General features: G+C 37.2%; 1 protein-coding gene, 1 long non-coding RNA gene and 13 other non-coding genes across 17 annotated transcripts in view; 14 read left to right on the forward strand and 1 right to left on the reverse strand.

Moving 5' to 3' along the window:
- LOC110055123 (coiled-coil domain-containing protein 60-like) overlaps positions 1 to 26,806 on the reverse strand; it is a 36,681-nt gene that overhangs the window by 7,660 nt on the left and 2,215 nt on the right. For 2 of the 3 annotated variants that reach the window (XM_020761504.2, XM_020761503.2), the window contains exons 2-10: positions 26,141 to 26,212; positions 25,814 to 25,896; positions 25,228 to 25,297; positions 24,624 to 24,739; positions 24,468 to 24,515; positions 24,243 to 24,331; positions 23,752 to 23,854; positions 3,204 to 3,413; positions 431 to 538 (exon numbers count right to left, since the gene is read on the reverse strand). In XM_020761504.2, the coding sequence (XP_020617163.2) occupies positions 431 to 538; positions 3,204 to 3,413; positions 23,752 to 23,854; positions 24,243 to 24,331; positions 24,468 to 24,515; positions 24,624 to 24,739; positions 25,228 to 25,297; positions 25,814 to 25,896; positions 26,141 to 26,212 (899 nt within the window). Of the gene's footprint in view, positions 1 to 430; positions 539 to 3,203; positions 3,414 to 23,751; positions 23,855 to 24,242; positions 24,332 to 24,467; positions 24,516 to 24,623; positions 24,740 to 25,227; positions 25,298 to 25,813; positions 25,973 to 26,140; positions 26,213 to 26,806 lie in introns of those variants that run through there. The other variant, XM_089270654.1, reaches the window with a different exon arrangement.
- Positions 4,705 to 4,779, forward strand: Trnar-ucu (transfer RNA arginine (anticodon UCU)). Its single transcript has one exon. It is a non-coding gene; the product is annotated as a tRNA-Arg (tRNA).
- On the forward strand, positions 5,721 to 5,794 carry Trnar-ucu (transfer RNA arginine (anticodon UCU)). The gene has a single exon. It is a non-coding gene; the product is annotated as a tRNA-Arg (tRNA).
- On the forward strand, positions 6,738 to 6,811 carry Trnar-ucu (transfer RNA arginine (anticodon UCU)). Its single transcript has one exon. It is a non-coding gene; the product is annotated as a tRNA-Arg (tRNA).
- Positions 8,819 to 8,892, forward strand: Trnar-ucu (transfer RNA arginine (anticodon UCU)). The gene has a single exon. It is a non-coding gene; the product is annotated as a tRNA-Arg (tRNA).
- Trnar-ucu (transfer RNA arginine (anticodon UCU)) lies at positions 9,827 to 9,900 on the forward strand. Its single transcript has one exon. It is a non-coding gene; the product is annotated as a tRNA-Arg (tRNA).
- Trnar-ucu (transfer RNA arginine (anticodon UCU)) lies at positions 10,809 to 10,882 on the forward strand. Its single transcript has one exon. It is a non-coding gene; the product is annotated as a tRNA-Arg (tRNA).
- Trnar-ucu (transfer RNA arginine (anticodon UCU)) lies at positions 11,836 to 11,909 on the forward strand. Its single transcript has one exon. It is a non-coding gene; the product is annotated as a tRNA-Arg (tRNA).
- Trnar-ucu (transfer RNA arginine (anticodon UCU)) lies at positions 13,743 to 13,816 on the forward strand. Its single transcript has one exon. It is a non-coding gene; the product is annotated as a tRNA-Arg (tRNA).
- Positions 14,076 to 16,654, forward strand: LOC149105607 (uncharacterized). Its single transcript, XR_016201170.1, has 2 exons — positions 14,076 to 14,283; positions 16,544 to 16,654. It is a non-coding gene; the product is annotated as an uncharacterized LOC149105607 (long non-coding RNA).
- Positions 17,582 to 17,655, forward strand: Trnar-ucu (transfer RNA arginine (anticodon UCU)). Its single transcript has one exon. It is a non-coding gene; the product is annotated as a tRNA-Arg (tRNA).
- On the forward strand, positions 19,604 to 19,677 carry Trnar-ucu (transfer RNA arginine (anticodon UCU)). The gene has a single exon. It is a non-coding gene; the product is annotated as a tRNA-Arg (tRNA).
- On the forward strand, positions 20,552 to 20,625 carry Trnar-ucu (transfer RNA arginine (anticodon UCU)). Its single transcript has one exon. It is a non-coding gene; the product is annotated as a tRNA-Arg (tRNA).
- Positions 21,574 to 21,647, forward strand: Trnar-ucu (transfer RNA arginine (anticodon UCU)). Its single transcript has one exon. It is a non-coding gene; the product is annotated as a tRNA-Arg (tRNA).
- On the forward strand, positions 22,599 to 22,671 carry Trnar-ucu (transfer RNA arginine (anticodon UCU)). The gene has a single exon. It is a non-coding gene; the product is annotated as a tRNA-Arg (tRNA).

Raw genomic sequence — 26,806 nt, forward strand, 5'->3', positions numbered from 1 at the left:
GGGAAATACGACATACTAAGTCCATGAAGGGCTTAGATAGCTGTTTGACCTTTTTTTCTTGCCATCTCACGGACTGTTGAAAAATGTTTTACTTTCACAAGACCTATTTACGTCAAAAATGAAGGGGTTTTTTCCAAGAACTGTCTGAAAGGATTTGTGGCTGTTAGCAACACTGGGACGGTACCCTTATAGGTATTTTATGGCCAGAGTGTGACCAGAATTGTTAACTCGTGATTGGTCCGCATGCTCGTCTATTCGTCGGGTGCTCGGGCTTTTATCAAAAACTGTTAGGGGAATTCTTCGTTTACTAGACATTTCGGGTATTCATTACAGTCTGCTCGTCTATTTGATGAAACATTTTCGGGATATTCTCGGGTTATGGTCGGGTATTCATCGGGTTATGCTCGAGTATTCATTGATCAGCACTCACTTTAATTTCCAGCAGCTCGTGATTGGCGGCATAACCGGTGGCTGTTGATCCTGAGACATTCCTTCTAATATCCAGTTCAACGCGCATAGCTGGCGAAATACATTTTTCCTGTGGAAGGACAATAAAACATTAGTAGAGTTCTTACACGAGTGCACAATCTCGACCACATCTCGTCTTAAAACACACAGCTTCCTGGTTGCAAAGATCGAGAGTCCCTGCTGAATGTGATTAGCTACGTGTGAGCAACTTTGTAGATTAGTTTCAATAGCTGTAATTACAGTCGAGTCTCCGTTCCAATATTCTTTTGTTTAAAAAGGCATACAAACGAGGCGAACGGGTCAATACAAAGCAAAAATGACCCTTTTGCCTCGTTTTTATGTCAAACCGCTGAAAACTGTAATAACAGCTATTGTGTCACAGATTATGGTTCAGTCTGTAACTTCTTAGATCACGCAACATGACAAAGACTTGTTACTGCACCTAACCCCGCAAAATTTTTTTCGCTAAAACGAATCTACTTGTTATTTGAAATGGTTCTGCGAAAAAATTTTTGGATTCCGTTAAATCTTCGATTTTCTGTGCCCCGACGAAATCTCGAAAATAGCTCCAAAACACCGCCATTTTGTTTCACGACCGAGTTTGAGGAGAATGGGTCCAGCGGCTCTTGTGACGTCTACCCAGGAAGGTTGGATATCTCACGTCCTCTCATTTCCTTTAGGACGGTGCAATACACATTCGAAAAGTGCGCAGAAATGCCTTCCAGAAGTGCTATCGACTGCTGCAGCAATATCCCAGATCCAAAAAAAGATATACTGTACAATTTACTGACGATGATCGGCTAATGGTGCAATAAAGACTTAAACGATGGTTGATTTTGTCGAACCGAAACAAGCGAACTGAATCTGTGAGAACCATTGAAGAACTCTCACTGGACCTTGTTCCGCAGACTTTCGAACGCTATTTTCATAAATTTTCTGCTTAAAGCTAACCAGCAATTTGTAGAAATACTACCGACAACCTATATCTTCCAATCCCGCAGTATTTATAACATAACCGGCAAAGTTGTGTGATCCGATCATGATCAAGCGTTATACTGATATGTAAAAAGATCGCAACTGTACGCCGCTAACCAACACTTATTTCTCTTTCGATTTAGATGAAAATCGAAGATTAATCCTTTAGAATTACATGATAACAAAATTGTTAGACTCACAGAGTTTTTAGAAGGTTTGGAAATCAGCAGTGCGACAAAGATTCTATGCAATAGCGTCGAAAATATGACCGCGTTACATTATCTGCGGACCGCTTAGGGAACACATCCTTTTCGCTAATCCGACGAATTTCACTGTAAACTTTGAGAACAATTTACATTGGTTATTTGGAGTTACGACTTAAAACGTGTGACAATGTGAAATCGGTAACTGTATGAAATGTTTCCTTCCGCCTTGCTTCCCGCAGCTTCAAAAATACAGGTCTAAACAATACGATTTTCAATCGATCGAAGTCAATGTTTTGGAGGTCATCAAGTCTCGAAAACTGCAACACGTACGTCGCTCTTATAAACATGAAGCATCCAACTGAAAGTAAAACACAAACTGGATTTAACAGAACAATCACACCTTGACACAATACATTCTCGCTAAGGACAAATGTAAACGGGCTATAAACACGCGTGAGAATCTTATGTTTAGTTGACGAAATTACCATCCAAAGCAGTCCTTGAGTTTTCTTTCCTGCGTTTCGTTTGCCTGCCCTCCACTTCGTATCTAGCTTTCCATTCCTAATATACAAGCAGCTCGTCCGCAAAGAAGTCTTCCCCTTCGTCGCTTGAAATATTGCAAATTGCTCTCAAAGCTCTAAGCAGTGAGTTCACAGTTGTCGAACGTGCTCGATCGAAGTTTATTTCGGAGTCTTCCGAATCGAAACTTAACTCTGATTCCAGTGACGAAAAAGAAATGATTCTGAGACAAAACTTGGACGTTTTAGTCCCAAAATACATCGGAACGATTAGTTTTGTATTCCATTTTCTCGAGCAAATACAGAGAGTTGACTGAGGCGCTATTGTGTTTGGTTCCTGGGTAGACGTCATCAGGTACTGCCGCCCCAGACTCCCTAAAACGCGGTCGTGAAACCTTCAAGCGCGACTTTGAAAGGGCATAGAAAATCGAGGATTTAACCAAATTCAAAAATTTCTTCGCCCAAATGCTTCAAATCAAGTCTAGATTCGTTTTAGCGGAAAAAAAAGTTTGGGGGTTAGGTGCACTTTAAAGGCACGAGAGAGACACGCTTCAACAACGTAGCTGACCCAAAAAGGTAGCATGTTTTACGATACTTATACCCTGATTCGAGTTCAATTTGCATCAAAACAAAAAGTACGTTTCTTTGGTTAAAAAAAGGTCAGCAGTCGAGTTTGTGTTTACAAGTTAGATCCATAATTTAAAAAAAGTCCATTAATTGATATTTTTTGGTTATTATTTTCTATTATTAGTATATAAAGCGTAAACTATCCAACAACAGACGGAAATCGTACCCCGTACAATAAATCCTTCTATTGGTTCAGATCTCCTACTGGATTTAAGAAATTTTGGTTTTGCTATCATCTTGTAATTATTTAAATGTGTCCCCGATATTTAGGTCGGAAGGACACTGAATTGCTCAGAGCAGACATTGTTCTGCCTCTGACATAACCACAGTCTTTTTCTGACATAATCGTTCATGCAGGCAAATCCATTTTGTTATACTACACTGTATATCGTATTTACATTTTTCCTACCTGTCCGCGACGTCATTGTAGTTGATATTGGAATACACGGGTGAATATGGACGTGGACTCTTCAGCTTTCTTGACCTGCGGCTGCTTTTCGAGACGGTGCTGTGAGCCGCTGATCTGGGTGGGTGCAGGTACCGCCTGGGGGCGACGGTGGGGTTAGATGATGCATTTGCCATCACGTGATCCATTCCTGGCTGTTCAGCTGTGGACGATCTGCAAAGAATCAACATTTGCGCTTCATAAATTTTCAAGAAATATTGTTGAAGAATTCATCGATCTGTGCTCTGCAGTCTAATTTCCTAGTTTGAAAGTTTAACCTTAGGGTTGATTCCTAACTTATTTACATCGTATTAAGGCATGAAGAAAGATTTACTGTCGATTGTAGGGCTTGTTTTGTACACTACAGGGTTCTCATTTATCTAGGGAGTAAGGAGCTAGTTTCATGAAGCAGACAGCTGGGGAGGTCCTGGGATATGCTCCTGGGATGTGCTCCACTAGAAAATTTTGAAATTGAGAGGTTCTGAAATGTTATTTTACGCATTCTCTTTGAAAATGGTGAAGGTTTTTCCTCGAAACAAAAAAAATTGAAAGAAGTCAAGACGCCAAGAACATGAAGGGATTACAAAGACTTTCATCCTACAGCGCTAGTGTAATTGAAAGCGTACACTACATCCTCACCCCATTCCCTCTCTCTAGCTACAGCCTTGACTGTCCCGAGACCAGGAAAGTCAACATTCAGTCACGTTCCAAAAAACCTGTGTTTTCCCCTAATTACTCTTTACAACTTACTCGAAAACTTACTTATTTATGACTCACTATTATTTAACGAAAAGTGCGAAGGTGGATCAAATATCGAAGTAGCCGGTTCTTTAGCCGGCGGCTGGCACTTAATACACCTTATTCCAAAATGGACGCAATTTTAGTGTTCTTTTGTTTGCTTGCAAATTAGCCCTTGTTGCCTCGTTCAAGGGAAAATAAACTTTTAAATTTCGAGTTTAAGAACGAGGCAGCAAGGGGTAATTTGAAGGCAAACAAAAGAACACTAAAATGGCGGCCATTTTGGAATAAGGTATATGGGAATCGTACCCTGCAATTATACTTTTATGCCGCTACAGTATGCTCAGAAAAAAAAAAAGTTAGTTTAAAACGAATTTATCACTTGCATATTTATTAACATAGCCACACTCAAAAGCATTTTAAAATATGGCGTTCTCAGACGCAGCTAAATGTAGATATCCTTGGGGTCACAAAAATCTCTGTCATGCATAGATGCAAACCTACATATTTCAGTAACGCAAAATTCCCTAGGGAAAATAAAAACAAAGCCCTTTCCCATGACAATACACTCAACAAAAAAGCCTTTTTAGGGGTGAAATTAAATATAGGTCAGCACATAGTACCAGAATCTTGCGATATGCTTTTATATAGCACATTGTCCAGGAAATGATAATGACCGTGATATAATACTTTTGATATAATAATAATTCTTCAACTAAGACCAAGTAGCCCTCGTGGCGCAATGGACTAGCGTGTTGGACTTCTAATTCAAAGGTTGTGGGTTCGAATCCCACCGGGGCTGTTCTTTTTAGGTTTTGAAAGGGGAGATATAAAATCCAGCCAAAATTTTGTCATCTACAATAGCTGTTCTTCACTGTTCTCTTCACGGCCTTTCAGAGTTAGTCAAGGGTTTGCTGCTACAGTTTTACTCGTTTAGTGTATTTGCTTTAATGCTTTCGGACTTGGACGGGTTAACATTTTGCTAGGCCACTGGTAACTATGTTGGGCAGCGGCAATATCCATTTTGACTGTCGATGCTTTCATTTCACGTGGACTTTTCATATCCTTTCGGGTTCTTTTCGACAATACATAGTTTTGACATGCTTAGCTTTGAAGTAGCTAACTAGGAAAGTTCATATGCAACAGTTTACTGAACAGCAATTGCGCAAGTTAAAAATATCAGTTTTTATTTTAATCATACTGAAGTAAACGTAACAAGAAAATTAAACCTTACTTTAAAAAAAAGAAACGTCTTGGAAGCTATTGGTTAGGAGCTTTTAAAACCCATTAATAATGACATTTGGAGGTGACAAGCTAGGTAAACTTAAGTTTTTATGTAAAAGTTTACATAACGAGTTAAAATCTTAATTTAAATACCCTTGCTTAAACACTGTAATGATGTAATAGGAGATTGTGGATATGTCTGTGAATACTGACATGGAGTTCTCGAACGCATCTACATGTAGATATTTTTGGAGTCACAAAAATCTCCTTCATAGATGCAAACCTAAATATTTCAATAGCGCAGAATTCCTCAACGCAAATAAAACAAGGTCCCTTCCCATGACAATAAACTCAACTGAAAAAAGCCTTTTTAGAGGTAAAATTAAAGATAGGCCCAACACATATTACCAGAATTTTGCGATATGCTTTTATATACATATAGCACATTGTCCAGGAAATGATAGTGACTGTGATATAATACTTTTGATATATTAATTATTCTTCCACGAAGACCAAGTAGCCCCCGTGGCGCAATGGACTACCTTGTTGGACTTCTAATTCAAAGGTTGTGGGTTCGAGTCCCACCGGGGGTGTTTTTTAGCCTTTAATAGGGGAGATGTAAAATCCAGCCAAAATTTTGTCATCTAGAATAGCTGTTCTTCACTGCTCTCTTCATGGCCTTGCAGTGTTAGCCACGGGTTTGCTGTTACAGCTTTGCGCGGTTAGTGTATTTGCATTAACGTTTTCGGAATTTCAGTCCGTTATGGACGGGTTAACATTTCGCTAGGCCACTGATAACTACGTTGGTTAGCGGCAATACCCATTTTGACTGTCGATGTTTTCATTTCACGTGGACTTTTCCACCTTTCGGGTTCTTTTCGACAATTCATCTTTTCGACGCGCTTAGCTTTGAAGTAGCTAGCTAGGTAAGTTCATATGTAACAGTTTAATGAACAACAAGTTAAAACGTCAATTTTTATTTTAATCATACTGAACTAAACGTAACAAGAAAATTAAACCTAACTTTAAAAAAGACGTCTTGGAAACTACTGGTTAGGAGCTTTTAAAACCCCTTTGCAATGACATTTGGACGTTACAAGCTAAGCAAGCGTAAGTTTTTCTGTAACAGTTTACTGAACGAGTTAAAATATTAGTTATGAGTACCATTGGTTAAAAACTGTAATGATGTAATAGAAGTTGTGACCACCTGATTGTGGATATGTCTGTGAATACTGACATGGTGTTCTCGCACAGCAGCTACATGTAGATATTTTTTGGGTCACAAAAATCACTTTCATAGATGCAAACCCACTGACATATTTCAGTGACAAAAAACTCCTTAAGGCAAATAAAACAAGGCTCCTTCCCATGACAATAAACTGAACAAAAAAGCCTTTTTAGTGGTGAATTTAAATATAGGCCCAGCACATATTACCAGAATTTTGCGATATGCTTATAGCACATTGTTTAGGAAATGATAATGACCGTGATGCAATACTTTTGATATAACAATCAATCTTCAACATAGAGCAAATAGCCCCCGTGGCGCAATGGACTAGCGTGTTGGACTTCTAATTCAAAGGTTGTGGGTTCGAGTCCCACCGGGGGTATTCTTTTTAGCTTTTAAAAGGCGAGATATAAAATCCAGCCAAAATTTTGTCATCTACAATAGCTGTTCTTCGCTATTATTTTCATGGCCTTGCAGTGTTAGCCAAGGGTTTGCTGTTACAGTTTTACGCGTTTAGTGTATTTGCATTAATGCTTTCGGACTTGGACATGTTAACATTTTGCTAGGTCACAGGTAACTATGTTGGTCAGCAGAAATATCCATTTTGACTGTCGACGCTTTCATTTCACGTGGACTTTTCCACCTTTCGGGTTCTTTTCGACAATTCATCTTTTCGACGTGCTTAGCTTTGAAGTAGCTACCTAGGTAAGTTCATATGTAACAGTTTAATGAACAGCAAGTTAAAATGTAAATTTTTTATTTTAATCATACTGAACTAAACGTAACAAGAAAATTAAAACCAACTTTAAAAAAAAACGTCTTGGAAACTATTGGTTAGGAGCTTTTAAAACCCCTTTATAATGACATTTGGAGGTTATAAGCTAAGAAAGCCTAGGTTTTTCTGTAACAATTTACCGAACGAGTTAAAATATTAATTATAAGTACCATTGGTTAAAAACTGTAACAATGTGCTAGAAGTTGTGACCACCTGATTGTGGGTACGTCTGTGAATACTGACATGGTGTTCTCGCAAAGTAGTTACATGTAGATATTTTTTGGGTCACAAAAATCTCTTTCGTAGATGCAAACCCACTGACATATTTCAGTGACAAAAAATTCCTTAAGGCAGATAAAACAAGGCTCCTTCCCATGACAATAAACTCAACAAAAAAGAGCCTTTTTTGGGGTGAAATTAAAGATAGGCCCAGCACATATTACCAGAATTTTGCCATATGCTTTTATATAGCACATTGTTTAGGAAATGATAATGACCGTGATGCAATACTTTTGATATAATAATCATTCTTCAACTAAGACCAAGTAGCCCCCGTGGCGCATTGCATTAGCGTGTTGGACGTCTGATTCAAAGGTTGTGGGTTCGCGTCCTACCGGGGGTGTTCTTTTCAGCCTTTGAAAGGGGAAATATACAATCCAGCCAAAATTTTGTCATCTACACTGTTCTCCTCATTACCTTTCAGTGTTAGCCACGGGTTTTCTGTTACAGTTTTACGTATTTAGTGTATATTTCAATTAATGCTTTCGGACTTGGACGGGTTAACATTTCGCTAGGCCACTGGTAAATATATTGGTCAGTGGCCATACCCATTTTGACTATCGATGCTTTCATTTCATGTGGAGTTTCCGTTGCCTTTCGGGTTCTTATCGACAATTCATATTTTCGACGTGCTTAGCTTTGAAGTAGCTAGCTAGGTAAGTTTATATAAAACCGTTCACTGAACGACAAAATAAACGTATCAATTTTTATTTTAATCATACTGAACGAAACGTAAAATAATAATAATAATAATAATAATAATAATAATAATAATAATAATAATAATAATAATAATGAAGCTAACTTAAAAAAGAAAAAACGTCTTGGAAACTATTGGTTAGGAGCTTTTAAAACCCCTTTATAATGACATTTGGAGGTTACAAGACATAAGCGCTAGGTAAGCTTAAGTTTTTATGTAACAGTTTTCAAAAAGAGTTAAAATATTAATTTTAAGTACCCTTGGTTAAAAATTGTAATGAAGTGATAAAAGTTGTGACCACCTGATTGTGGATATGTCTGTGAGTACTGACATGGTGTTTTGATCGCACGCAGCTACATGTATATATTTTTGGGGGTCACAAAAATTTCTTTCATAGATGGAAACCTACATATTTCAGTAACGCAAGTAATTACTTAAGGCAAATAAAACAAGGCCCCTTCCCATCACAATAAACTCAACAAAAAAGCCTTTTCAGGAGTGAAATTAAAGATAGGCCCAGCACATATTACCAGAATTTTGCGATATGGTTTTATAGAGCACATTGTCCAGGAAGTGATAATGACCGTGATATAATACTGTTGATATAATAATTATTCTATAACTAAGAGGAAATAGCCCCCGTGGCGCAATGGACTAGCGTGTTGGACTTCTAATTCAAAGGTTGTGGGTTCGAGTCCCACCGGGGGTGTTCTTTTTAGCTTTCGAAAGGCGAGATATACAATCCAACAAAAATTTTGTCGTCTGCAATAGCTGTTGTTCACTGTTCTCCTCGTGGCCTTTCAGTGTTAGCCACGGGTATGCTGTTACAGTTTTTCGCGTGTAGGGTATTTTTATTAATGCTTTCGGACTTGGACGGGTTAACATTTTGCTAGGCCACTGGCAACTATGTTGGTCAGGGGTAATGCCCATTTTGACTGTTGATGCTTTCATTTCACGTGGACTTTTCAGCCCTGTGGGCTCTTTTCAACAATTCATCTTTCCGACGTGCTTGGCTTTGAAGTAGCTAGCTAAGTAAGTATTATATGTAACAGTTTACTGAACAGGAAGTTAAAATTATCAATTTTTATTTTAATCATACTCAACTAAACGTAAAAAGAAAATTAAACCTAACTTTAAAAACAAGTCTTGCAAACTATTGGTAAGGAGATTTAAAAACCCCTTCATGATGGCATTTGGAGGTTACAAGCTTGGTAAGCTTAAGTTTTATGTAACAGTTTACAGAACGAGTTAAAATATTAATTTTAAGTAGCATTGGTTAAAAATTGTAATGATGTGATAGAAGTTGTGACCACCTGATTGTGTATGTGTCTGTGAATACTGATATGTTATTCTCGCACGCAGCCACATGTAGATATTTTTGGGGTCACAAAAATCTCTTTCATAGATGCAAACCTACATATTTCAGCAACGTAAAAATTCCTGAACGCAAATAAAAACACAGCCCTTTCCCATGACAATACACTCAACAAAAAAGCCTTTTTAGGAGTGAAATTAAAGAGAGGCCCAGCACATATTACTAGAATTTTGCCATATGCTTTCATATAGCACATTGTCCGGGAAATGATAATGACCGTGATATAATACTTTTGATATAATAATAATTCTTCAACTAAGACCAAGTAGCCCCCGTGGCGCAATGGACTAGCGTGTTGGACTTCTAATTCAAAGGTTGTGGGTTCGAATCCCACCGGGGGTGTACTTTTTAGCTTTTGAATTAAAGGAGAGATATACAATCCAGCCAAAATTTTGTCATCTACAATAGCTGTTCTTCACTGTTCTTTTCATGGCCTTTCAGTGTTAGCAACAGGTTTGCTGTTACAGTTGTACACGTTTAGTGGATTTGCCTTTTGTGTCTGTATGACAACTATGTAGGTAATGCCCATTTTAACTGTCGATGCTTTTATGTCACGTGTACTTTTCAGCCTTTCGGTCTCCTTTCTACAATTTATCGTTTCGACGTGCTTAGGTTCGAAGTAGCTAGGTAAGTTTATCTAGGTAAGTTAGTCTAGTCAGGTAAGTTTATATGTAAAAGTTTACTGAACAGCAAGTTAAAAATCATACTGAACTAAACGTCAATGGAAATTAAATGTAACTTTAAAAAAAAAATAAACGTCCAGGAAACTATTGGTTAGGAGCTTTTACAACCCCTTTATAATGACATTTGGAGGTTACAAGGTTGGTAAGCTTACGTTTTTATGTAACAGTTTACAGAACGAGTTAAAATATTATTTTAAAGCACCGTTGGTTAAAAACTGTAATGAGGTGATAGAAATTATGACCACCTGATCGTGGATATGTCTGTGAATACTGACACAGCAGCTACATGTAGATATTTTTGGGGTCACAAAAATCTCTTTTATAGATGGAAACCTAAATATTTCAGTAACGCAAGATTACTTAAGGCAAATGAAACAAGGCCCCTTCCCATGACAACAACCTTAACAAAAAAAGCCTTTTACGGGAGAAATTAAAGATAGATCCAGCACATATTACCAGAATTTTTCGATATGCTTTTATATACATGTAGCACATCGTCCAGGAAATGATAATGACTGTGACATAATATTTTTGATATAATAATAATTCTTCAACTAGGACCAAGTAGCCCCCGTGGCGCAATGGACTAGCGTGTTGGACTTCTAATTCAAAGGTTGTGGGTTCGAGTCCCACCGGGGGTGTTCTTTTTAGCTTTTGAAAAGCGAGATATAAAATCCACCCAAAATTTTGTCATTTACAATACCTTTTCTTCACTGTTCTCTTCATGGCCTTGCGGTATTAGCCAAGGGTTTGCTGTTACAGTTTTACGCGTTCAATGCTTTCGGACTTGGACGGGTTAACATTTTTCTAGGGCACTAGTACCTATGTTGGTCAGCGGTAATACCCATTTTGACTGTCGATGCTTCATTTCACGTGGTCTTTTCAGCCTTTCGGGTTCTTATCGACAATTCATCTTTTCGACGTGCTTGGCGTTGACGTAGCTAACTACAATTAGGTAAGTTTATATGTAACAGTTTAGTGAACAGCAAGTTAAAAAACAATCAATTTTTATCTTAATCATACTCCACTAAACGGAAAAAGAAAATTAAACCTAACTTTGAAAAAAAAAAAAGATAATAAATGGCTTAGAAACTATTGGTTGGGAGCTTCTAAAACCCTTTTATAATGACATTTGGAGATTAGAAGACTTACAAGCTAGGTAAGCTTAAGTTTTTATGTAACATTTTACAGAACGAGTTAAAATATTAATTTTAAGTACCATTGGTTAAAAACTGTAATGATGTGATAGAAGTTGTGACCACTTTATTGTGGATATATCTGTGAATACTGACCTGGTGTTCTGATCGCACGCAGTTACATATAGATATTTTTGGGGTCAGAGCAATCTCATTCATAGATGCAAACCTAGATATTTCAGTAACGCAAAATTCTTTGAAACAAATAAAAGAAGGCCCCTTCCCATGAAAATCAACTCAACAAAAAAAGCCTTTTTAGGGGTGAAATTAAAGTTAGGCCCAGCACATATTACCATTTTGCCATATGCTTATATATATAGCACATTGTTTAGGAAATGATAATGACCGTGATATAATTCTTTTGATATAACAATAATTTTTTCAACTAAGAGTAAATAGCCCCCGTGGCGCAATGGACTAGCGTGTTGGACTTCTAATTCAAAGGTTGTGGGTTCGAATCCCACCAGGGGTGTTCTTTTTAGCGTTTGAAAGTGCAGATATAAAAATCCTTCCAAAATTTTGTCATCTACAATAGCTGTTTTTCACTGTTCTCTTCATGGCCTTACAGTGTTAGCCACGGGTTTGTTGTTACAGTTTTACCTGTTTAGTGTATTTTCGGACTTGGACGGGTTAACATTTCGCCAGGCCACTGATACCTATGTTGGTCAGTGGTAGTACCCATTATGACTGTCGATCAGGGCCGGGTTGTTCGAAAGCTGGTTAACGCTAACCCAGGATTAAAAGTTAACCGAACTATCAATTTTTGTTGTGTAAAAATGTTTTTCACTGCTTACGTTTTGTGTGGTTCGAGATTACACAAGCTCAAAACTGAAGGACAAATAATATAAACAGAAAACCTTACGGAAAAGCTACAAAGCTGAAATCAAAATTCTCGCTAATCCTGGGTTAGCGTAATCAGGCTTTGAACAACCCGGCCCAGTACTTTCATTTGACGTGAACCTTTCAGCCTTTCGGGTTCTTTTCGACAATTCACCTTTTCGACGTGCTTGGCTTTGAAGTAGCTAGCTAGGTAAGTTCATATGTAACAGTTTCGTGAACAGCAAGTTAAAAATATCAATTTTTATATTAACTGAACTTTAACGTAAAACAAAATTTAAAGCTAACTTTAAAGGAATAAAAAACGTCATGGAAACTATTGGTTGGGAGCTTCTAAAACCTCTTTACAATGACATTTGGAGTTTACAAGCTTGATAAGCTTAAGTACGTTCGCGCAAACATTTTATAGTGGATAGATTTTTTAAAAATTTTTACTGCAGTCAGATAATGAGTTACTTGTGTCAGAAATACAAACAACAAACAAACAAAAACTTGGGGGTCACTGACTTCGTTTCAGAGCTGAATCGCGTGGAAAACTACCCTGACTTTGAAAAATTAGAAAACGTAATTCAGCATGGTCTACAAGGGTTCATAGCTAAAAATACCGAAGATGAGGCAAACGATCTGAGTGATATTTTGTAGAAGTGGGTCTGTTGCGTAAATAACTCCAAACGTTACCAACATTTTCACAAAACTTAACCCTTCAAGAGGCATTTGAAACTGTCGCACAGATAAACGAAGAGCTAAAACAAACAGAATTCAATGGTGCATTTTGGAAACCATTCAAACTTCTAGTCGATAGATTTTCTTAATTTTTTCGCGAAATGTAGAAAATAGGTAGAGAAAATGATCCATCTAGAGAAAACTAGGGGTCACCGAACGCCCAAAATCGTCAATTCCAGGCAAACCTAGAGCAATGGCCCTCTGCCCTCTCATTGTTAATTTTTTTACTTAGCGCGCGCTCTTATGCATGACGTGGCGTGTGAATTTGCGTGCGTAGTAAGGATGCGCAGAAGCAATTAGCGCGAACGTCATTAAGTTTTTATGTAAAAGTTTTCTGAACGAGTTAAAATATTTATTTTAAGTACCATTGGTTAAAAACTGTAATGATGAAATAGAAGTTGTGACCACCTGATTGTGTATATGTCTGTGAATACTGACATGGTGTTCTCGCATGTAGCTACATGTAGATATTTTTAGGGTCAAAAATATCTCTTTCATAGATGCAAACCTACATATTTCAGCAACGCAAAATTCCTTAAGGCAAATAAAACAAGGCCCCTTCCCATGACAGTAAACTCAACAAAAAAGCCTTTTTAGGAGTGAAATTAAAGTTAGGCCCAGCACATTGTTACCAGTATTACCAGAATTTTGCGATATGCTTTTATAACGCACATTGTCCGGGAAATGATAATGACCGTGATATAATACTTTTGATTAATAATAATTCTTCAACTGAGAGCAAATAGCCCCCGTGGCGCAATGGACTAGCGTGTTGGACTTCTAATTCAAAGGTTGTGGGTTCGAGTCCCACCGGGGGTGTTCTTTTTAGCCTTTGAAAGGGGAGATATAAAATCCAGCCAAAATTTTGTCATCTACAATAGCTGTTCATTACTGTTCTCTTCATGGCCTTTCAGTGTTAATCAGGGGTTTGCTGCTACATTTTTAAGCGTTTGGTGTATTTGCATTAAACCTTTCGGACTTGGACGGGTTAACATTTCGCTAGGCCACTTGTAACTTTGCTGGTCAGCGGTAATACCCATTTTGACTGTCGATCATTGCTTTCATTCAGGACGGAGAGGTGAACACGTCAGATTTGGCTGACCCTATGATCATGGCCATTATGACGTCTCGGCGAAAGAAGCGCGCAAATGCACAAAATTCTCGAAAATGGCGTCGTCGCCTCTCGATGATAAAACTTTTTGAGGCAGATTTCTCCGATCATTCCAGATTCAAATGGTATTGTATTTGGATCTCAAGGAGTAACTATCATTTTTCTTTCTTGTGAGGTACGTAGATTTTAATTATAACCGAAAAATCTCGCATAAAGTGCATTTAAAGTGTTACAGTCATCGCTCTGCGGTGGAAATATGTGGGACAAAATTTTGACTGTTCGCCCTGTAAAATTGCGTTTTTTACGTGATCGGTAGCCCAAAGAAACGTGTAACTTGGTCACAGAATAGTTTATATGTATAGAAAAATATTGTAATTGAAGATGATTTTGAAGAATGAGCAGTAAAAATGATCAGTCCATTTGAGTAAGAAATATCTGCGATCTCGAGCTCGGAGTGTTCTTTCAGAAAACTAAAACCTTTCCACATTTTCTGCAACAAGCCTAGCAAACAGAAATATATGAACTCAGTTAAATGACCTTGCTCTCCATGAGTTCTCGTAGCTCAGTGGATAGAGCGCCCGCCCGGTGTTCGGGAGGTCATGGGTTCGATTCCTGTCGGGGACTCAGAATTTTTCTTTGTCCCACGTTCGTGTCATGTTGATTAATTCACCTTCACATTTCATTACCGTGCTTAAAATTCACCATCTTTATTAACTTATCACTACTCACGATGAATTCGATAGCGTTGATCCTAGCAGTATGCAGGACACCTATCATATATGAGCTCAGTTAAATGACCTTGCTCTCCATGAGTTCTCGTAGCCCAGTGGATAGAGCGCCCGCCCGGTGTTCAGGAGGTAATGGGTTCGATTCCTGTCGGGGACTCAGACTTTTTCTTTGTCCCACGCTCGTGTCATGTTGATTAATTCACCTTCACAAACAGAAATATTATCCACAATGACGGAAATTAGAATTTTCACAAACAAGAACTTAAGTTTAATTATTTAAATAAGACTTAAAGCCTACCTACTGCACAACGGTGGTTAAAATGCAGACAGAGGATAAAAATTAAGACTGCAGACTTTTTTAGAATATTGTATTCCCATTTCCTTTATAGAGAGTTTAGTTCTCCTGTTAGCCTGAAGCTTAGCCAATGTATGGTTAGCTCGATCTCTCTATATATGAAAATGGGAATATGATATTCTTAAAAAGCCTGCAGTCTACATTTTACCCATGGTTTGCAGTCTAGTCTTGTAAGACTTTTCTTTAAACATAATGACATACAAGGCCCTCTCTCCTCTGCATAGGCCTCTCTTGTGCTGCTTGACCTTAGGCTGGTAGTTCAGAGTATATTCAATTTCCCATTGGGAGCCTCTAAGGAGAAGAGAGTACAAGGCCCCATTCATATGGTCTTGGGTACTGGAGACAACACTATCAGACCCTTCTGAGGCAACTTTATCAAGTGTTTATATGAAATGAAGTTGTCCCTCCAGGATTAATTAAGCCTTTTTTCATATTCTAATGCTCAGTTATCCTTCTTCCTTTGGCTTCCTTTCAGTCATTTGATCACTGTGGGGTTTTGTGAGTTAATTTTGATTTCTTCATACCATGAGTTGACCCAGGTAGGCCAGTATTTTGATGAAAAAAGGTTATGAGGCCTACCCGTGTTACCCTGGTTATGTTGCTAAGGGTGACTTGTGTTTCGCTTTCTCAACAAAATGGTGTGAAAGTTAGCTCATCTAGGGTCACTGGGGGGAGGGCTTTCTTTGTTACCTATGACCAAATAAGGGGCCTCACTGTCAGCTGTAATCATGTATGCTTATATAACAAAACTTGAGTTCCAAACTCTGGTCACCTTGAGTTCCTGTTGCTGATCTTATGATGTTTACAAAATTGGCACAACTGGATCAACAATTTAGGAATTCGAAGTTTGATTTATTTTAATTCCTAAACAATATTGTAACTTTTGTTTATGTCAGGATCCCAAAATGCTTTATGCAGAGTGTTTGTTGTAGTTTGTTTGACATGCTTCAGAAATTTTATTTTTCCTTTGTGCAGGTGAGGGCGCTGAAAAAAATTCTTTATGTGAAAATCTGAAGACCTCAATTCAATACATTGATACTGGAAATGAGCTATATAATGTTTTATAAGTTATGATATTAGTTCCATGTACATTACCGCATTGTATCTGCTTGGATGGGACTTAAAAGGTGGATGGATTTGGATCATTTAATTGCGAGAATTAGTTTTTTTAATGGTAAATACATATTGAGTTCCTGGTGCTAAATCTCATTAGGAAATTTATCTTTTAGTTTACATTTTGTGTTGAAAAGAGTCAGGGGTGAAATAAAAACGAAAGAGGGAAGGGAGGTCACGTCAACATTTACTCCAATTTTCAACTGGTGAATATTAAGAGGAGTCTTATTTGATCGTAGGTTACCATCCTCCACTACCTTTGCAAGACCATCCAAGCAGGCCCGTTTTGTGACCATGTAAAGCTGTCTACTTATTGTGAATGTACTGTCAATTAAACATTTAAAACCCAATCTTGCACGTTTTTTTTTTGTTATTTGTGGAAAATGTACGCTTATCACTTGCATGATGCATTCTCTTGAAGCCAAAAATAAAGTCATCAATGCAAAAAGCAACAGGGAACCTGGGATGGATGGAGCTGGGGAGAAATCAGGCTTGGGGTTCATGTTTACAAGTACAACCTCTGTGACACTCTTCTCCACAATATTTCTTTGTAGGTCAATTTAAACTTAATGTAAAATAATTGTCGAAGCTATCTTTATTTACATACGAGCGATTGAGCGATCTCGAAAATTTGCGTGTTTTTGAGCCTTTTGACATTTAGTTTTTGAAAACCAAAGTATTTTTGGACACAATATTAACAGGTTATCTTATTCCTGTGCTCTGTTGATCGCTTTCTTTCAAATTCTGTGAGCAATCATCGGAAGAAAAACTTTTCTGGTGTCATTATTTTAGCGGCCATCGAAACTTCACGGGCCGGCTCACGAGTGACGTCATAATGGCCACGATCATCGGGCGCGAAATCGCATGGCTACGCAAGCGAAGTTGATCTCTCCCTCCTGCTTTCATTTCACGTGGACTTTTCAGCTTTTCGGGTTCTTTTCGACAGTTCATCTTTTCGACGTGCTTAGCTATGAAATAGCTAGCTAGGTAAGTTTATCTGTAACAGTTTACTGAACAGCAAGTTAAAAGTATCAATTTTTATTTTAATCATACTGAACTAAACGTAACAAAAAAAAAGATAACGCTAACTTTAACAAAAAAACAAAACAAAACAAAAAACGTTTCGGAAACTATTGGTTAGGGCATTTTAAGATAGGCCCAGCACATATTACCAGAATTTTCCGATATGGTTTTATATAGCACATTGTCCAGGAAATGATAATGACCGTTATATAATACTTTTGATATAATAATAATTCTTCAACTAAGACCAAGTAGCCCCCGTGGCGCAATGGACTAGCGTGTTGGACTTCTAATTCAAAGGTTGTGGGTTCGAATCCCACCGGGGGTGTTATTATTACCTTCTGAATTAAAGGGGAAATATAAAATCCAGCCAAGATTTTGTCATGTACAATAGCTGTTCTTCACTGTTCTCTTCATGGCCTTACAGTGTTAGCCATGGGTTTGCCGCTACAGTTTTGCACGTTTAGTGTATTTGCATTAATGCTTTCAGACTTGGACGGGCTATCATTTCGCTCGGCCACTGGTAACTATGTTGGTCAGCGGCAATATTCATTTTGACTGTCGACGCTTTCATTTCACGTGGACTTTTTACATCCCTTCGGGCTCTTTTCGACAATTGATATTTTCGACCTGCTTAGCTTTGAAGTAGCTAGCTAGGAAAGTTAATATGTAACAGTTTACTGAACAGCAATTGCGCAAGTTAAAAATATCAAGTTTTATTTTAATCATACTGAAGTAAACTTAACAAGAAAAATAAAGCTAACTTAAAAAAAAAAACGTCTTCGTAACTATTAATTAGGAACTTTTAAAACCCCTTTAAAGTGACATTTAGAGGTTACAAGCTAAGTAAGCGTACGTTTTTATGTAACAGTTTACAGAACCAGTTAAAATAGTAATTTTAAGTAGCATTGGTTAAAAACTGTAATGATGTGATAGAAGTTGTGACCACCTGATTGTAGATATGCCTGTGAATACTCACATGCTGTTCTCTCACTCATCAACATGTAGATATTTTTCGGGTCTCAAAAATCGCTCTAGATGCAAATCTTCATATTTCAGTAACGCAAAATTCGTTAAGGCAAATAAAACAAGACCCCTTCCCATGACAATACACTCAACAAAAAAGCCTTTTTAGAGGTGAAATTAAATATAGGCCCAGCACATATTACCAGAATTTTGCGATATGCTTTTATATAGTACATTATCCAGGAAATGATAATGACCGTGATATAATACTTTTGATATAATAATAATTCTTCAACTAAGACCAAGTAGCCCCCGTGGCGCAATAGACTAGCGTGTTGGACTTCTAATTCAAAGGTTGTGGGTTCGAATCCCAAAGGAGGTGTACTTTTTAGCTTTTCAATTAAAGGGGAGATATAAAATCCAGCCAAAATTTTGTCATCTACAATAGCTGCTCTTCGCTGTTCTCCTCATGGCCTTCCAGTGTTGGCCACGGGTTTGCTGTTACAGTTTCACGCGTTTAGTGGATTTGCCTTTTTTGTCCGTTATGGGCGGGTTACTATTTCGCTAGGCCAATGGCAACTATGTAGGTAATGCTCATTTCGACTGTCGATGCTTTCATTTCACGTGGACTTTTCAGCCTTTCGGGTTCTTTTCCACAATTTATCTTTTCGGTGTGCTTGGCTTTGAAGTTGCTAGCTAGGTATGTTTATATGAACGGCAAGTTTAAAATATCAGTTTTTATTTTAATCATACTGAACTAAACGTAAAAAAAAAATTAAATCTAGCTTTAAAAAAAATAAAAGTCCTGTAAACTATTGGTTAGGAGCTTTTAGAACCCCTTTATAATGACATTTGAAGGTTATCAGCTTGGTAAGCTAAAGTTTTTAGGGACCAGTTTACAGAACGAGTTAAAATATCAATTTTAAGCACCATTGGTTAAAAACTGTAATGATCTGATAGAAGTTGTGACCACCTGATTGTGGATATGTCTGTGAATACTGACAAGGTGTTCTCGCACAGCAGCTACATGTAGATATTTTTGCGGTCACAAAAAGTTCTTTCATAGATGCAAACCTACATATTTCAGCAACGCAAGATTACTTAAGGCAAATGAAACAAGGCCCCTTCCCATGACAATAAATTCAACTGAAAAAAGCCCTTTTAGGGGTGAAATTAAAGATAGGCCCAGCACATATTACCAGAATTTTTCGATATGCTTTTATATACCTATAGCACATTGTCCAGGAAATGATAGTGACTGTGATTTAGTACTTTTGATATAATAATAATTCTTCAACCAAGACCAAGTAGCCCCCGTGGCGCAATGGACTAGCGTGTTGGACTTCTAATTCAAAGGTTGTGGGTTCGAGTCCCACCGAGGGTGTTCTTTTTAGCTTTTGAAAGGGGAGATATACAATCCAGCCAAAATTTTGTCATCTACAATAGCTGTTCATCACTGTTCTCTTTGTGGCCTTTCAGTGTTAGTCAGGGGTTTGCTGTTACATTTTTACGCGCTGGTTGTATTTGCATTAAACCTTTCGGACTTGGATGGGTTGACATTTTGCTAGGCCAATGGCAACTTTGTTGGTCAGCGGTAATACCCATTTTTACTGTCGATCAGTGCTTTCATTTCACGTGAACTTTTCAGCCTTTCGGGTTCTTTTCGACAATTCATCTTTTTGACCTGCTTAGCTTTGAAATAGCTAGCTAGGTAAGTTTATCTGTAACAATTTACTAAGCAGCAAGTTAAAAGTATCAATTTTTATTTTAATCATACTGAACTAACCGTAATAAAAGAAAAAATAAAGCTAACTTGGAAAAAAAAAAAAAACGTTGCCTAAACTATTGGTTAGGACCTTTTAAAACCCCTTGATGACATTTGCACTACCATTGGTTAAAAACTGTAATGATGTGATAGAAGTTGTGACCACCTGAATGTGGATATGTTAGTGAATACTGACGTGGTGTTCTCGCATGTAGCTACATGTGGATATTTTTGGGAACAAAAAATCTCTTTCATAGATGGAAACCTCCATATTTCAGTAACGCAAATTTCCTTACGGCAAATAAAACAAGACCCTTTCCCATGACAATAAACTCAACAAAAAAGCCTTTTTAGGTGTGAAATTAAAGATAGGCCAAGCACTTATTACCAGAATTTTGCGATATGCTTTTATATAGCACATTGTCCAAGAAAAGATAATGGCTGTGATATAATACTTCTGATATATTAATAATTGTTCAACTAAGACCAAGTAGCCCCCGTGGCGCAATGGACTAGCGTGTTGGACTTCTAATTCAAAGGTTGTGGGTTCGAGTCCCACCGGGGGTGTTCTTTTTAGCCTTTGAAAGGCGAGATATACAATCCAGCCCAAATTTTGTCATCTACAATAGCTATTCTTAACTGTTCCCCTCGTGGCCTTTCAGTGTTAGCCACGGGTTTGCTGTTACAGTTTTACGCGTTTCGTGTATTTGCATTAATGCTTTCGGACTTGGACGGGTTAACATTTTGCTAGGCCACTGGGAACTATGTTTGTCAGGGGTAATGCCCATTTTGACGGTCGATGCTTTCATTTCACGTGGTCTTTTCAGCCTTCAGCCTTGCGGGTTCTTTTCGATAATTCATCTTTTCGACGTGCTTGGCTTTGACGTAGCTAGCTAAGTAAGTATTGTATGTAACAGTTTACTGAGCAGCAAGTTAAAAATATCAATGCTTATTTTAATTATATTGAACTAAAATAAAAAAAGAGAATTGAACCTAACTTAAAAACAAAAGTCTTCAAAACTATTGGTTAGGAGCTTTTAAAACCCCTTTATAATGATATCTGGAGATTACAAGCTAGGTAAGATTAAGTTTTTATGCAAGAGTTTACAGAACGAGTTAAAACATCAATTTTAAGTAGCATTGGTTAAAAACTTTAATGATGCGATAGAAGTTGTGACCACCTGATTGTGCGCATGTTTGTGAATACTGACATGGTGTTCTCGCACGCATCTACATGTAGATATTCTTGGGGTCACAAAAATCTCTGTCATGCATAGATGCAAACCAACATATTTCAGTAACGCAAAATTCCTGAAACAAATAGAAAGAAAGCCCCTTTCCATGACAATATAAACTCAACAATAGAGGCTTTTTAGGGGTGGAATTAAATATAGGCCAAGCACATATTACCAATATTTTCCAATAAGCTTTCACATAGAATACTGTCCAGGAAATGATAATGACTGTGATATAATACTTTTGATATAATAATAATTGTTCAACTAAGACCAAGTAGCCCCCGTGGCGCAATGGACTAGCGTGTTGGACTTCTAATTCAAAGGTTGTGGGTTCGAATCCCACCGGGGGTGTTCTTTTTAGCTTTTGAATTAAAGGGGAGATATAAAATCCAGCGAAAATTTTGCCATCTACAATAGCTGTTCTTCACTGTTCTCTTGAAGGCCTTTCAGTGTTAGCCACGGGTTTGCTGTTACAGTTTTACGCGTTTAGTGGATTTGCCTTTTCTGTCCGTTATGGACGGGTTAACATTTCGCTAGGCCAATGGCAACTATGTAGGTAATGTCCATTTTGAGTGTCGATGCTTTCATTTCACGTTGACTTTTCAGCCTTTCGGGTTCTTTTTGACAATGTATCTTTTCGGCTTGCTTGGCTTTGAAGAAGCTAACTAGGTAAATTTATTTGTCACGGTTTACTGAACAGCAAGTTAAAAATATCAATTGTTATTTTACTCATACTGAGTAAACTAAACCTCAATGTAAATTAAATCTTCCTTTAAAAAAAAAGTAAACGTCCTGGAAACTATTGGTTAGGAGCTTTTACAACCCCTTTATAATGACATTTGGAGGTTACAAGCTAGGTAAGCTTAAGTTTTTATGTAAACGTTTACAGAACGATCCGAGTTAAAATAATAATTTTAAGTTCCATTGGTTAAAAACTGTAATGATGCGATAGAAGTTGTGACCACCTGATTGTGGGTATCTCTGTGAATCCTGATATGTTGTTCTCGCACGCAGCTACATGGAGATATTTTGGGGGTTACAAAAATCTCTGTCATAGATGCAAACCTACATATTTCAGTAACGCAAAATTCCTGAAGGCAAATAAAACAAGGCCCCTTCCCATGACAATAAACTCAACAAAAAAAGCCCTTTTAGGTGCAAAATTAAAGATAGACCCAGCACATATTACCAGAATTTTTCGATATGCTTGTATATATACATGTATCACATTGTCCATGAAATAACAATGACCGTGATGTAATACATTTGATATAATGATAATTCTTCAACTCATATCAAGTGGCCCCCGTGGCGCAATGGTCAACGTGTTGGACTTCTAATTCAAAGGTTGTGGGTTCGAGTCCCACCGAGGGTGTTCTTTTTAGCTTTTGAAAGGGGAGATATTAAATCCAGCCAAAATTTTGTCATCTACAATAGCTGTTCTTAACTGTTCTCTTCATGGCCTTTCAGTGTTAGCCACGAGTTTGCTGTTACAGCTTTGCGCGTTTAGTGTATTTGCATGAATGTTCTCGGAATTTCTGCCCGTTATGGACGGGTTAACATTTCGCTAGGCCACTTGTAACTATGTTGGTCAGCGGTAATGCCCATTTTGACTGTCGATGCTTTTATTTCACGTGGACTTTTCAGCCTTTCGGGTTTTTTTCAACAATTCATCTTTTCGACGTTCTTAGCTTTGAAGTAGCTAGCTAGGTAAGTTCATATGTAACAGTTTACTGAACAGCAAGTTAAAAATATCAATTATTTAATTATACTGAACTAAACGTAGAAAGAAAATTAAATCTAACTTTAAAAAAAACGTCTTGGAAACTATTGGTTGGGAGCTTCTAAAACCCCTTTATAATGACATTTGGAGGTTACAAGCTAACCAAGCGTAAGTGTTTGTGTAACAGTTTACAGAACGAGTTAAAAATATTAATTTTAAGTAGCATTGGTTAAAAACTGTAATGTCGTCATAGAAGTTGTGGCCACCTGATTGAGGATATGTCTGTGAATACTGAATTAAATAACAGTTAAGCTTATGGCTTGGCGGTGACATAGTGAAGTAGGCTTGTTCATGGGGCGACTGGACTTCATAGCAATTTATTTTATTCTGAAATAATCCTCATTGTTTATTATGAAATAATCATTACATTTGTTTGTTATTATAACAGTCTGCATACCGTTTCAATTAGTCTCTTTAAGGGTCACTTCAAACAAGAGTCTTCACCACTAACTGAGCTTATAACCTTATCTTTAAAATGTGATTGAGGGGTTTTAAAAGCTCCTAACCAATAGTTTCTAAGAAGTTTTTTTTTTTTTTAAAAAAGTTAGCTTTAATTTTCATTTTACCTGTAACTGAGTATCATATTTATATGTAGCCGAGTGTGATTAAAATAAAAGGTGCTTAAATTAAGTATCCTTTCCTATCCTATTATCTAGTAAGTTATCAACTTGCCTGTCAATATCTAACTCTGTTGACGGGGAGGGACTTGGAGACGACACTTGTACCTGTGGCTGGGGGGTCTGGGGGTTCCGAAATGCAGCACTAACAGTCGTACCTACATGTAACAATATGAATTTTTAGTGTCTATTCATAAATACTGCACTAGTCTTGTAACCAACATTTAAATCATAGACCTGATCAAGAAGGAAAATAATATGGTTTTGAAACCTGATCCATTCAATGATGTAGTCAGTCTTACTGACCATATCAATATATTATTACATGTATAAACCAGACAAACATAATGAAATACACATGCATGATGCTCATCATCATCACTATGACAATCATTCATGAACATCTCTGCTTATCTGTAGAATCCTGTTCTAAGCTACATGTACACTGTTGAATCTGCAGCTACTGAGTACTAGAATTTGCACCAACACATAGTTATCAAATTTTTACTATTAATTATGGTTGAATACATGTAAGACTGAACTCACTTAGCCGTTTCCACCGTTGGCTGCTTGCTGATGAATGTGCACTGCCAGGTCGCTGCTGAGTTTGTTGTGGGTCAAGGTGTTCCCCAAAACTAAACATGAAAAATAAATTTAATTCAATTTTTTTTCATTTGAAGCAAGATACAAAGAAAAATCCAACTAAAAACTGTTAGACTAGTGATTGCTCTAAAACTTTAAAAATGTTTAATTTATGAGTGATTAACTTACCCTGATTCAATCTCTCTAGTTGGACTGGTAGATACTGGAATCATATAACTGTAAATTATGATAAAAAAAATAGAATTACGAATAATACAATTAAAATATATTGAATATGTATTTCCTGTTCTCTTAAATATATATATAAAAAAAACTTAAGAAAACCTTTTAAGTTCAATGTCCAATTCATCATCTGAATCTTCACTGTCTGTAGATGCAGGTTTCATCTGATTCTTTGCATCTTCTTCTTTCCTTTTTCTTTCCTTCTCAGCCTCAGCTTGCTAAAAAATATGCAAGGACTTTATAATAGAATTTAAGGACTCCATACATCAATCAAGGTTAGATCAAAATTTAAGCAGTTTATATAAATTTATATATTATTTTACATAAATTTAAATCATTTGGGGGTACAAGTAAAGACCCTTCTGGATCACTCATTGACTGTGACAGCCCTTGTACATGTAATAAAAAATAACAATATTTAAATTTATACTTCTAACTTATCAAGCCAGAAATGTGGCATTAGTTTCTCATTTCCTGTGAAATGCTGACAGTATATATTCTTTGCACACATACTGTACAATATAAATGTATTTACATGTACATGTAGTCTGATCATCTAAAATAATGACATTTACTTTCATGAAAAATGATTTGCTTTTAATACTAATTACTTGAAACTGTACATGTACATGTAGTTAACAAAACTTCACATTTTTAAATTTGCAAATATTACATTTTTCAAAAATTTCATTTGTTCATAAGATACCTTTCTATTTTGTTCCTCTTGGACAAGCCTGTACAATCCAAAGCCAAGTCTAACAGCATGGATCATTTTCCTAGTAAAGAGAGTATATCATATTTAAGATATTGTGTATACATTTGTTTCAATGCCTTCTTGGTTTAATACACAACTTATATCATGTAATTTAATAGCATTAGTAAACTCATCAACAATAGATGACCTTAGGGAATAGTGCCTGCAGAAAGGATGGTGGAGTCCTAGAGCAATTATCTAACCTGAGCACGTAGAGTATTCATGACAACCCTGTGACTGGCAACGATCAGTACCATCACACTTAATAAACAGTGGAAACACAGGATACTTGCCACATACCTACCATGAAGACAAGTGAGATGGGTGGACTGGGAGAAAAGCTTAACGAGATCTGTCTGACAGCGAAAAACACACAGAATGACTTGACATCCGAAGCCAAGCTGTAAAATTAAGGTGCCCCAACAGAAATCCCTTGGCCACCCCGTACACCACCCTGAGGGAGACTTGTACTGCTAGCCAACAACATGGTTTCGTTTTTAACTTAACCTAAATTACATTCAGCCACATTAATACCAACCTTCCCTTGTTGACCTGTGCCTTGATGTCATTTATAACTTTTGGCTTGTAGTTTGTCGGCTGTGGCACAACAGGTTGCTGATCCTTTTCAAGATGTGAAACACAGAAATTAAAAAAAAAAAAAAAAAAAAAAAAAAACGGGTACATTTGATGTATCAGTTGTAAAACTGGTAACATTCCACAAATCTTTAAAAATTAGAATGTGCGTTTAAATAACTCCAGATGGAAGTCTCAGAAAAATCCATTTTTTTTCTAATTACTCATAATTTTTGTCAGTAATGGTAAATGATTGAAAAAATGATCAATCAGGAACTTGTTATTTTTGTACCTTGGATTGTCGTAGGGATTCTTCATCTTCAGATTCTGACTCTCCTGATGATGATGATGATTCATCTTGAATCTAAAATACAGAAGCAAGTTTTATTACATTTAGTTATTAACCTTTATTAACTTGTGGGAAGCATGCATTGTGGCCTAAATGGTTATGCACTGTACTGCAGACTAAGCCATCCGGGTTTGGGCCCTGGCCAGGGTCACTGTGTTGTGTTCCTCAGAACTCCTAGCTGCTCTATGATACAGAAACCAGAGTTACAGTGTAAGTACTGAGAGCTACATGTATGAGCCAGCCGCCAGCTTAGGCTTTAATTTACAGTCAAACCTCTGGTTGTGACCACCTCTCGTAAGCGACCACCTCTCCTCAGCGACCAGTTTTCCAAAATACCAAAAGTTTTCAAGTCAAATCACTATATTTGGAACCTCTTGCAAGCGACCACCTCTCGTAAGTAACTGCTACCACTTTTAGAGCTGAAAGTTTGAAATTTTCTTTTGTTTTTAACCTCCAGTGAGCGACCACGGGACAGATCATAATTATTTTTATTGAGCAGAAATTGGATAATAAGGTGTTGTAACATTATTGCATTCCTGGGTAGTACCATAGAGAGACGGAAATTTTCTCAGTGGGAAGTACTGCATGTTTTTCTCGGAATTGACTTTT

This window comes from Orbicella faveolata, unplaced genomic scaffold (genome assembly GCF_042242905.1).
Source record: "Orbicella faveolata isolate gen_17 unplaced genomic scaffold, um_ofav_v1 contig_34, whole genome shotgun sequence".
NCBI lineage: Eukaryota > Metazoa > Cnidaria > Anthozoa > Scleractinia > Merulinidae > Orbicella > Orbicella faveolata.